We start from the raw sequence: 12,410 nt of genomic DNA, 5'->3' as shown, positions 1-12,410 counted from the left end.
AGTATGAAAAAGTATGAAAAATGTATGCACTCACTAACTGTAAGTCGCTCTGGATAAGAGCGTCTGCTAAATGTGAATGGTCCTGGTGCACCAAAAAAAAGGGTAAAGGGAAGCCAGTTTGGATTTGGCTTCACTCCTATCACATCACCCCAAAAGCCAAACATCATTTACAGAAAAAACTTGCATCTCGTTGTGTTGTTGTCTTCCGGTGGCTATAGCTACAGTAGCTAAAATTGGCCCTTACCTACATCGGCCATGGATGGAGATAGGGATTTGGATTCATGCCCCTGGCCTGAAAGGATGGGAGTTTAACATGTAGCTAGATGTAGTAGGCTAATGTTAACGTTGTGTCGAGTAAACATTGCTAATTATGCCGTGATGACCAAGGAGAACCGCTGACGCTGTATTTTCATCATAAGGTTTATTCATAACAAAGGGTTACAGCGTCGATTTACAGATACCTGCAGATACCCGGAGAATAATCGCCCCATCTCAAATCTGATTATTCTGCTTCTCCTCTGTCCTAACTGTGGTATATATTCTATGTAATCTGATATGGGTGTTCCCCTACAGACCAATCACCTGTCTCCACACAACAGACTTCTTCTGTTCTATGGGGTGTCCCTCTAAAACTGCTCCCTCTAAAACTGAATAAACATCTTCTCAGGTTCCACTTGAAAACGTTAGCTAAGTCATAACTCTTCAGACACTACATTAACTAGCTGGTCTGGCATTTTAGCCAGGTGGCCAACGACAACAAAAACTAAAAGCGTGTACTGTATCATGACAGAGTCATAGATCGTTTCTCTACAAGTAGGGTGAGTCAACATGTTTTTTCTACTTGCACGCACACACAGAAATCAGTACCACGGACAGCCACATCATATTTCACTTACATTGATTGGACTAAATAGTTTTTGGTATCTTTTAGTTGTCACTGTATTAGACTAAGCATAGGTGATTAGATTATGTTGAAATGTTGAAGTTGAAATGGTGCTTGGATAGTGGAGGCAGCGCCTGTTTTCTTTGCGACTTGCGGTAACTCTCTGTGGTAGTAAATCAATAGTTGTTTAGTAGTCCGAAAATGTCAGAAACATTAACTTGCTTGACCATGCTGTAGATCATGTAACTGTTTGTTACATGCAATATGTTTTGTGGACTTCACCAGACAGATGTTGCTTTCTGGTTTTGTGATGAAACAAAGGTGTGGTTGAATTTATTTTGCCACTGTGTATTCTTATTGTCTCATCATTAGGCCTATATATCACAGTGTCAAGGCATATGAACTAACAGGTTATAGAGCAAACAACGCAATTATCACAGCACATAGGTTGTAATATGGCTTTTTTTCTTGGCTTAGCTTCCCCTGTGATTTTACCCATGCACCGCTCTCCTCCAGTTTGCATAACAAACACTACACTTGTCTGTTCAGGTTCAGCTGTGGGGCAAGACTCCATGAAGATTACCTACGGCGTAATGAAACACGTCACTATATAAACGGGCACAAGACTCCGTGAAGATTAAGTATGGCGTAATGAAAAACGTCACGATGTGTATATTTTTTGACACGCAAAGACCGAAAGAGCGTTCCATATGAAAGCACCATTGCTCCCAGTGTCCGTCAATCATCGAATGACGTCACCTATCCATAGCGTTTCCGGTGTGGGTAGGCGGGGGTTCCATATTCCCTGGTCTGGACTCTTTTGCAAACTAGGGCGAGACAACGCTAGACACGAATTCAGCTCCGTAGTGAGCCACACCGGCTACTAGTGGAAGCAATTAAGAAAAAAGGATTCATCTACAAAAAGACAGCCACTCCCCAATTTTGTGAGCATACCTCTCTTTAGCAGTGTTGAAGAAGAGTTATTGAGCAGATAATCCGACCAAGAGAATAGACGACCGGTCAACCTGAGATTCGACGGGGGAAAGCCCGACATCTCATTTTCTAAACGGAAAGTACAGATTTGTCGGGATTAAAGCAAATGGGACACACTGGGCCTCGAGTCTGAGTGAAGGGAACACGGTGGCGACGCTTAAAAACAAGGCAAATCTGTTGATGAAAACATGATTGTTTATACAAAATGATGGTGTTATTTCTTTTTGCTAGCTAGCAAATTGGAGTCTGGGATTTCAGGGGTGTATTCATTACCTCTTGCAACGGAAACCATTTATTGTTTAAGCACTAAACGGAAGTAAACGGTACACACGAAACGGGGAGGGACCTACCTGAATTTGTCCAATAGAAACTCGTTTTCTTTGCGAAACGTTTCCCGTTTGGAATAAGCGGTTTGTTTCAAAACGTTTTGCAACAGACGGAACGTTTCACAACAGAATCGGCATAATGAATAAACCCCGATGCTCCACATTGGCAAAATAAATATTTACTTTTTCGGTTGCGCTTGAAGGGAGTAGGGTTAGATTTCTTCTACCATACCAACTCGGAGAGCGATTTTTCGGCAAAGAGAGTGGTAGCTAACTAGCTCATTGATAGAAAAATGTCAGCGAAGGTGCGCCTGAAGAAGTTGGAGCAATTGCTCGTGGACGGAACACAAAAGAATGCAAGTTCACTGAGCGTCGAGACACTTCTGGATATATTGATATGTTTGTACAACGAATGCAGCAACTCTCCTTTAAAACGAGAGAAGCACGTGACAGACTTTCTGGAATGGGGTAAGTTAGATTTGATAACCGGTTCTGATTGCACGGGCTGTGACAGAGCTCGTGCTCTTCGTACAATAATACATTCTCCATTACTTGTAACCATAGCAATGCTAACTCTGTTGCTGACAAGCTTACTGCATTTCTGAAAATGGGATAGCCTAGCTAAGAGTCAGTCATTTGGAATAATGACAGCAAACAACATTTCAGTGTCTGTCAATTCTAAAGCTCTATTGACCAATAAGCCTAATTAGGCTGCTTATATTTAAAGGCATGGTACACTGTGCATATAGTTTGAAATAACCAATACCTTCATGATCATTCCTTGTTGCTGAAATCTCTTCACACTAAACATTTCAGAAGCAAATGTTTATGAAATGTGGCCCGGTTAGTGTTCTCTTACAGAGGTGAATGTACTGTTTATTGGATTGCATGACTCAGTGCGTGGACTCAGATTACAAACAGAATGCACTCAAAAGGATTGTGTTTTCTCAGGGAAACCAGTTGCTGATTTTGACCTTCCTTCAGCCTGTCCTGTCAGGCACTGTTTACATTTTACTTGTCAGAGCTGTCGTACAAATGTGACCACATCTCCAGTTTGAACCTCATGCCCAAGGAATGGTGTTCAGAATCAGCTGAGGGGGAGGCTCATAACATCAGGTTTATAGTTTCCAGGTCAAGGGAAATGGAGGAATGTTCCAACTAAAAGGCATTCATTTAGCCAAATAGGCTACTTGTTATTATTCCGAATGAATAACAAGCAACCTATTCTTTGTGCCAGAATTCCTCACGTTTTATGTCAGGACCTGACTGTGACGCATAGTCGACACTGTTATGCTCCATAGCTCATAGGCTGCTCACAGACCCCCCCCCCCCTCAATCTGCTCCAGTCCAGACACACATACCGTAGTCCAACCTGGCCTTCGGGCTGCAGTCATTCAACACAATGAGAGGATTCACTTCATTGGGCTTTTCATTGACGTCAGTAATGAGATTACAACCCAGTGTGTCTGCTCCTGAAAATGCCGTCGCTGTCCTCATGGGGACCCGTCATCAGAAGGTGCCACAACTCCGTTTTGACTGTCCAAGAGAGTCCAGTGCACCACTCCTCCTTTGGTCGTGGAACGATCTTAAGTCAGCATCAGAGGAGGGGGGGGAGAGAGTATGGCTGCACAGTTTCCTGCCGACCCTCTGGGTTCATAACATGGCCTAATTTGGTTTAGCCTAGGCCTGTTTGTAAATGGTCCTTTTGGAATTCAATCAGGGCAGCTAAATGATACTGTAGCGTAATGAACCAGTTCCAAAACCCTACATATGATTTGCGACAGGCAGGTCCAAGAGTCAAGTTTATCTCTATGGTCTTGGTCAGATCGAACACCTCAGGGTTGTGTTCAGTCAGCACAAAATGGGTGAAAGGTAGGGCGATATATCAATTTAATTCAAATGTACGTTTAAGCACGATATTCCACATGCCTGTATCGCAAGAATCAAATATCTTTGTTTCATTTTCGTATTTATGAGTATTTATGTCTGCTTGTTCTCATGTCTTTTGGTCTCGTCTCCTTTGCGCCATCTGCTGTGACTTTGCACCTTCCCATTTACACACACACCAAGCCCCTACCCCTGCCACTCACAACAAGAAAGATGAAAGATCACTACTTCCTCTCTGACAACAAGCGGTTCAACTCGCTATTTGAGGTTTGGTCCAACCGAATTGGTCATATGGACACCGAAACACATTGAGACATTATTTTACTGTAATAGAGGACAAGTTAACCTTTCTAATGATACCCTTTTTTTGTCTCAACTCCTCAAATTGCGTACAGAGCAGACACTACTAAAACAGGAGTATCAATGTACATTGATTCTGGAAAATGAATGCTCAGTTTCTGTCGCGCGCAGCATTTTAGCCACAGACTGTTATACTAGCTGTCTAGTCTGTGTTTTATAAATGTGCAATGAGCATAAAAAACTATTACATAAGGAATTGGCAACTCATTCTCATTCTGAGAAATAAGGTAGGCCACTTGATTTCAACATCTGAACAAAGCGGACAGGCTAGCATGCTGTTCAAACAGTTGGAGATGGAAAGAAGGGTGTGTTCATAACAATTCAACTGTTCTCCGTTGTTAGCTAGCAAATAGATCCAAGTTGGCTGGGTGATTCTCATGAAAACTGTTTTAAAATGTCTGTAGCAAATTGAGTTACAAAACCATGACGCATCTGCAAAAACCAACTATCATTCTGAGGACTAAGATATCTAGTTTTTGGTAAAGTATCTTATTTAAAATACATGTTTAAATTTTGCCTGAATTTAGAAAAAAATTAGCTCCAAATTCTCACCCGGATTAAACTCGGGTCATTTAATAAAAACTTTTTTTTTTTTTTAAACGTATTTGAATAAAATTATGTTTCTGTAGTTTGTCCAAATTGTATACTAGTTGAAGTTTACATTAAACTATATTTATTATGTACAAACAATGTCTGTGGACATGTCTCATTACCGTAACACTTTTTCAAGTTCCTGTAAAAACTCCAATCAGTTTATAAATATAATTATTCACCCATGATGCATCATCTAGAGTGGTAGTCCTTAGATGAGCACAATTTAAGATAATGTATTCGCTTATATTCTTTCAGAATGAAGTTCTTATTCTCAAACACCCCCTTTACTCCACTTGGCCTTCTCATTACCCAAAGGGCTAAAGAGCTCAAATTGGGAAAAAGTCTGATTTCCATTTTTTGGGGACAGTTTCGTGAGAATGACCCGGCTAGACTGGAGAACTTCTGCACAAACTGTCAGAAACCGTCTCAGGGAAGCTCATATGCGTGCTTGTCGTCCTCACCAGGGTCTTGACCTGACTGCAGTTCGGCGTCGTAACCGACTTCAGTGGGCAAATGTGACTGGTCGATTGTTTGGTCGATAGGCTGTTGGTCGACAGAGATTTCTGAAGTCGAACAGTCACATATTTTTTGGGGGGGTTTCATGGTGCGCAAGACACCTGTCTGATTCGCGCCTCGCTCTGTGGACTAATCCAATGCGGAGGCCACGGGGATGGCACAGTCCGTCACTCTAAGACATGATATGAAATTGTATATGGTTAAATGTAAAAACAATGGTGCAACACTAATAAATCGAATATTATTTTATAACAAATGCGCTTTATCCCACGTTGGAAGAACCGCTGTCCGCGGTTCTGAAACAATCTTTAGTGCGCTGTAGAATTGGCACCTTTCCCTATGTTGCTATGTGCATAAAAGCAAAGTTAACCAGCATATTGGGATTGAGAACAATGCGGCGGAGGCAGCAGCAGCAGAGATGAGAAAACAGTCTTTGCCTTAGCCTAATTGTCTAAGAAAATTGAGGACAGAGGAAACCCCAACTTAATTAGGTTTATAATCAATAGCCTAACTGTTAAATGTGCCTGGCTTTATAAATCATCCATATACACTACCGGTCAAAAGTTTTAGAACACCTACTCATTCAAGGGTTTTTCTTTATTTTTACTATTTTTTACATTGTAGAATAATAGTGAAGACATCAAAACTATGAAATAACACATGGAATCATGTAGTAACCAAAAAAGTGTTAAACAAATCAAAATATATTTGAGATTCTTCAAATAGCCACCCTTTGCCTTGATGACAGCTTTGCACACTCTTGGCATTCTCTCAACCAGCTTCACCTGGAATGCTTTTCCAACAGTCTTGAAGGAGTTCCCACATATGCTGAGCACTTGTTGGCTGCTTTTCCTTCACTCTGCGGTCCGACTCATCCCAAACCATGAGGTTGGGGGATTGTGGAGGCCAGGTCATCTGATGCAGCACTCCATCACTCTCCTTCTTGGTAAAATAGCCCATTATACAGCCTGGAGGTGTGTTGGGTCATTGTCCTGTTGAAAAACTAATTATAGTCCCACTAAGCTCAAACCAAATGGGATGGCGTATCACTGCAGAATGCTGTGGTAGCCATGCTGGTTAAGTGTGCCTAGAATTCTAAATAAATCACAGACCGTGTCACCAGCAAAGCACCATAACACCTCCTCCATGCTTTACGGTGGGAAATACACATGCGGAGATAATCCGTTCACCCACACCGCGTCTCACAAAGACACAGCGGTTGGAACCAAAAATCTCAAATTTGGACTCTAGGCCAAAGGACAGATTTCCACCGGTCTAATTTCCATTACTCGTGTTTCTTGGCCCAAGCAAGTCTCTTCTTCTTATTGGTGTCCTTTAGTAGTGGTTTCTTTGCAGCAATTCGAGCATGAAGGCCTGATTCACACAGTCTCCTCTGAACAGTTGATGTTGTTGTGTCTGTTACTTGAACTCTGAAGCATTTATTTGGGCTGCAATTTCTGAGGCTGCTAACTCTAATGAACTTATCCTCTGCAGCAGAGGTAACTCTGGGTCTTTCATTCCTGTGGCGGTCCTCATGATAGCCAGTTTCATCATAGCGCTTGATGGTTTTTGCGACTGCACTTGAAGAAACTTTCAAAGTTCTTGATATTTTCCGCATTGACTGACCTTCATGTCTTAAAGTAATGATGAAATGTCATTTCTCTTTGCTTATTTGAGCTGTTCTTGCCATAATATGGACTTGGTATTTTACCAAATAGGGCTATCTTCTGTATACCCCCCCACCTTGTCAACTGATTGGCTCAAACGCATTGAGGAAATACATTCCACAAATTAACTTTTAACAAGGCACACCTGTTAATTGAAATGCATTCCAGGTGACTAAATGGCTGAAATTATGTTGCAGCTTCAGCACGGACAGCGCAATAAACACTTGCTGTGCTGTGGTGCCTCTTCGCTGCAGTAGGGAGTAGAGCGAGACAACATGCGCCAGTCACACAGGCACTCGCTGTAATTTTTTTGAACACAGTGTGACCATCAGGCTCTTTCTTGAGTCTTGTGTATCTTAATTATTTAATCAAACAGTGTGCTTAAAGCATCAGACAAGCTCAGTGCAATGTAGTTGATTTTCTTCAAACACAGGGTTTGTCTGTCTATATATGGAAAAATAATTAAATATTCAGTTTGGTCGAAAGAACAGGACGACTCTCGGTCAACCAGTTCTTTTTTTAGGCTGGGACAGCTCTACCTCACGGATGAATCCCGGATTCAACTGTACTGGGCAGATGGCAGACAGCGTGTATGGCGTTGTATGGGCGAGTGGTTTGTTGATGTCAGCTTTGTGAACAGCCCAATGGTGGCGGCGGGGTTATGGTATGGGCAGGTATAAGCTATGGACAACACACACAATTGCATTTTATCGATGGCAATTTGAATGCACAGAGATACTGTGACGAGATCCTGAGGCCCATTGTTGTGCTATTCATCCCCCGCAATCACCTCATGTTTCAGCATGATAATGCACGGCCCCATGTCACAAGGATCTGTACACAATTCCTGGAATCTGAAAATGTCCCAGTTCTTCCATGGTCTGCAAACTCACCAGACTTGTCACCCATTGAGCATGTTTGGGATGCTCTGGATCAAAGTGTACGACAGCGTGTTCCAGTTCTCACCAATATCCAGCAACTTCGCACAGCCATTGAAGAGGAGTGGGACAACATTCCATAGGCCACAATCAACAGCCCGATCAACTCTATGCGAAGGAGATGTGTCGCGCTGCATGAGGCAAATGGTGGTCACACCAGATACTGACTGGTTTTCTGGTCCACGCCCCTACTTAAAAAAAAAAAGGTATCTGTGACCAACAGATGCATATCTGTATTCCCAGTCATGTGAAATCAATAGATTAGGTCCTATTGAATTTATTTCAAATGACTGATTTCCTTATATGAACTGTAACTCAGTAAAATCTTTTAAATTGTTCCATGTTGCGTTTTTATATTTTTGTTCAGTGTATTTGGATAAAATAATTCAACGATTAGTGGGTTATGATTTGTGGAAGGCTTATATTTAGCCTAGGTATAATTTCTCAAGCCCTGAATTCATTACATTATTGCTGACTGTTTGAAATGTACCTTTTTAATTGTACAACAAAGCTTATTTAAAGACAGAAATCGAGATCCAGTGCCTTCAGAAGTATTCACACCCCTTGACTTTTTTCCAAATGTTTTGTTACAGCCTGAATTAAAAATGGGATTAAATTGAGATGTCTCTGGTCTACACACAATACCCCATCATGTCAAAGTGGAATTATGTTTTTAGGAATATTATTAATTAAAAAGCCTGTATAGAATAAAAACTGTCCAAAACATGCATCCTTTTTGCACTAAGGCACTAAAGTAAAATTACAATTTACTTTATGTCCTGAATACCAATCATTATGTTTTTGGCAAATCCATCACAAACGTCGCTGAGTACCACTTCATATTTTCAAGCACGGTGGTGGCTGCATCATGTTATGGGCAATGTTCCCTTTAAGCTGCGGCTGTGGCCCCGAGAGACTGCCCCGCAGCTCCCCGGGACTGCCGTGCAGAATAAATATAAGCCCACGGAGATTGAACTTCACTCAAGTTTCTAGAGTTTTCCCTGTTAACACTATCAACGTTTCCCTCATCAGTGCGTCACACAACACTTTGCAATGAGCTGGAGGCAGTATTCATTTTGAAAACATATACTTAATTGTTTGAAACCTGAACGTTTTACTGCATATTATAAGTTATGTCTTAGCTTGCTTCAAAGTAGCCTAGCCAAAATTAGAACATATCCGTGGAGGTAATTATTTTGTATCAAATTTCTTTCATTGTCCGGTAGCCAAAGGCACAATCCTAGTCATATTAGCAACCCATGTTAGTTGTTGAATATTAGATATCCCCCTCTTTCTACAACAGAGATTAAGATAGAGGAAAATATCTGTCACATGAAACTGATCGCATGTGCGGTGTGTTCCTGCTAATTGTATTATGGAACAAACATTCGCGCATGGCCTATTGCCTTGTGCGCGCATTGCTGCGCTTATTATGTGAAGAAATAATAGTTTATCAACATTTTAAGCTAAATGTTCTGATCTGTTGCATCAGACTCATTGCTTAATGTTTTTTTATGTAGGGCTACTGGTTGTATGAATTTGGGCTCTATCGTCCCACAACTGTTCCAGAGTCTGTTTGGAATAGGCTATTTCTTTCTCGACAAGCTAACCAATAGAATAGATACACTTCTACTATGGGGTATAGTAGTAGACTTAGGCTAGTGATTTTGCTGTTCGTTACACATCTTGTTGGCTGAGGAAAAGTAAATGTGGACAGTTATTCTAACATCTTCAAAGTGCACATCAGAATTCGGTAAGAAGGACTGCACATAGTTGCATCCTCGACTTGCATGTTCTGTTAAAGGGATACTTTGGGATTTTTGCAATGACGTCCTTTATCTACTTCCCCAGAGTCAGATGAACTCGTGGATACCATTTTTATTTCTCTGCGTGTAGTTTGAAGGCAGTTGCTAACTAGTGCTAGCGGAATTGCTAACTAGCATTAGCGCAATGACTGGAAGTCAAAATCTATTTAATCCATTTTGAATTCAGGCTGTAACTCAACAAAATGTGGAATAAGTCAAGGAGTATGAACACTTTCTGAAGGCACTGTATATTGTGAATCACCCATAAGTTTGAAAAAATCTACATATGATTTTTAGGCCATATCGCTCAGCCTTAGTGAAAATATTTTAAAATGCTAGCCTACTACTCAAACTTGTCCAAGAAGAACAATCATTTTGATTTTCCGTTGCAAAAGGTTTTGCTATGTCTTGTCCTACTTACCATGAACATTCTACTCTGTGAAAAGGAAATTGTCATCTGCACAAAATGCCTTAGTGGAGGTTGGTTAGGGCTTTTTCAGTCCTCCATAATGTCCGAGGTGAAATATCTCCTTTTACACTACCATGTTAAGATAATAATTTTATTGAAACTTTAGATATCCACAAAGGTTCATATAGGCTACTTACTACTCCGGCACTGACACAAAGCAAAGTTTGATCTCAGCAGATACAATGGTCAAAGGTCTATGGGGGTCCAATTCCCTGAAGAGCAGCAGTGTGAATTGTCCCTCATTATCACTGAATGACATATTGACCGCGCCTCACCCTCTAGTATTGAGTTCACAGTCCATCAGTATAACCTTCTGGCAGCCTCTACTGCACTCTCCTCATTCCAGTGACCACATCACAGATGTAGCCTAAAAGCTCAGACACATAGTAGGATTGTCAACTGTTTGCCTGCCGACAGTACTTAGCACCTCTGAACAGTGTCGTCAGTCACTCTTGAGTTCACAAAGCAAAGTCAGCCACTCATCCTTGTTAAAATACTCCAAACCAGAAGGTAGCAGGAGTGTTGTTTGGCAATGCATATCCGTGCGTATTGCTTATGTTCTAGAGTCCAAGTTATCTGCGCTAATGTTGCTATTTTGTAAAATCCCTTGTTGATACTAGCCAGATGGCCACAGCTAGATAACTACCTAGCAAGATGACGAAAAAACTATTTAATTCACTCTCCATAATTCTATACTGCCAGTGTCAGCCCATAGCCAAATGTTTAGCTAGCTAGCTAACATTAGCATATTCGCTAGCTAGCACAACATAGCTAGCTAAGGACACTGCACTAACTCGGCAGCTAACACAGGCAGCTGATCATGGAAACGAGCTTGTTGTGATTTACTTATAATGTCAATACTAGCTACAGTGGTTAGCTAGCATGAAGGAAGTCTTTAGTGTTGTGTGCATTAGCTAGCTACCATCCCATAGCCTACATTGCATATGAAGTATGACTGGCTCATCTGTGGATGTATGGAGAAAATGCTATTTTTTGTGGTTCCCCTACGTGAGGGTTTGTGCTCTGATTGGCTCAGTCATGTTCATCGCTACCGGGTCGGCACGCAGCAGGTGCCGCTTTTGTTCTAGCAAGAGAAGGAACGGCCTCCCATGGTGATAAGTACTGTACCTATTGGCAGTGAGATTCTCTGTGTGTTTCATGCATAAAAGTCCCCTGGAAGAATTGCTTAATAGTGTTAATGAATTGCAATTAGCTTCACCAACTGTTTTCTATTTTATTTTTTATTCAGGGCTTGTGAATGTTCTGTGTTCAACGGACTTAAAATTCCTGACGCATTTTACAACCATCAACCTAGTTTCTTGTATGTCAATGGCATTATTAAATTGGTATGCTTGAAGTGGTCTTGTCCCGTTACCAAGGGAGAGCCCAGATTCCTGTGCACCCGAGCAGCAAGAACCATAGCTGAGTGAATTAGCTGCCAAGGTCAGTGGGAGGAGACTGCTATGCAGGTGTTTATTGCCTCACTGCCACTCAGACAGGAGGGCTATTGCAGCCATCTACATGGAGGATTAGAGGGTCTAAACAGATCAACTAGTATTTGCACTAAGTGTGTCGTATCGGCGTAAGATTCTGCTGTGACTTGATTTCCCTAAGCAGAGACCACTTGAGCTCAACCCCACCACCTTGTTTTTATGCCATTACTGACATATACCCCTGCCACGGTGTAGCGAAGCCGTGCAAGGTCGCAATCTAGGCCTATATGCACACACGGGATTAATCCACTGCCATGGCTTTATGCAAATACTAAATGTCACTCCTCTGGGTCCTGCTTCTGTGGCAGGTTACCCCGCAGGCTCTCGCTGTGATAATGCAAATAAGCCACAGAAGCAGGACCCAGAGGAGTGACATTTAGTATTTGCATAAAGCCATGGCAGTGGATTAATCCCGTCTGTGCATAAAGACCAGCCTGCTGCTGGTTTTTACAGGTAAACAGACCTGTGATGGCCTCTGG

At 41.7% G+C, this 12,410-nt stretch overlaps 1 protein-coding gene across 3 annotated transcripts in view; it reads left to right on the top strand.

The window, feature by feature from the left end:
* The first annotated feature begins 1,701 nt into the window (after positions 1-1,701).
* Positions 1,702-12,410, top strand: part of LOC121549139 (serine/threonine-protein kinase MRCK beta-like) — a 184,721-nt gene continuing 174,012 nt past the window's right edge. For all 3 annotated transcript variants that reach the window (XM_045210288.1, XM_041861002.2, XM_045210289.1), the window contains exon 1: positions 1,702-2,670. In XM_045210288.1, the coding sequence (XP_045066223.1) occupies positions 2,496-2,670 (175 nt within the window). In that variant the 5' untranslated portion in view covers positions 1,702-2,495. The remainder of the gene's footprint in view (positions 2,671-12,410) is intronic.

The sequence above is a fragment of the Coregonus clupeaformis genome, chromosome 33 (genome assembly GCF_020615455.1).
Source record: "Coregonus clupeaformis isolate EN_2021a chromosome 33, ASM2061545v1, whole genome shotgun sequence".
NCBI lineage: Eukaryota > Metazoa > Chordata > Actinopteri > Salmoniformes > Salmonidae > Coregonus > Coregonus clupeaformis.
The sequence above is the reverse complement of the archived record's forward strand: the minus strand, read 5'-3'. Positions and strand labels throughout refer to the sequence as shown.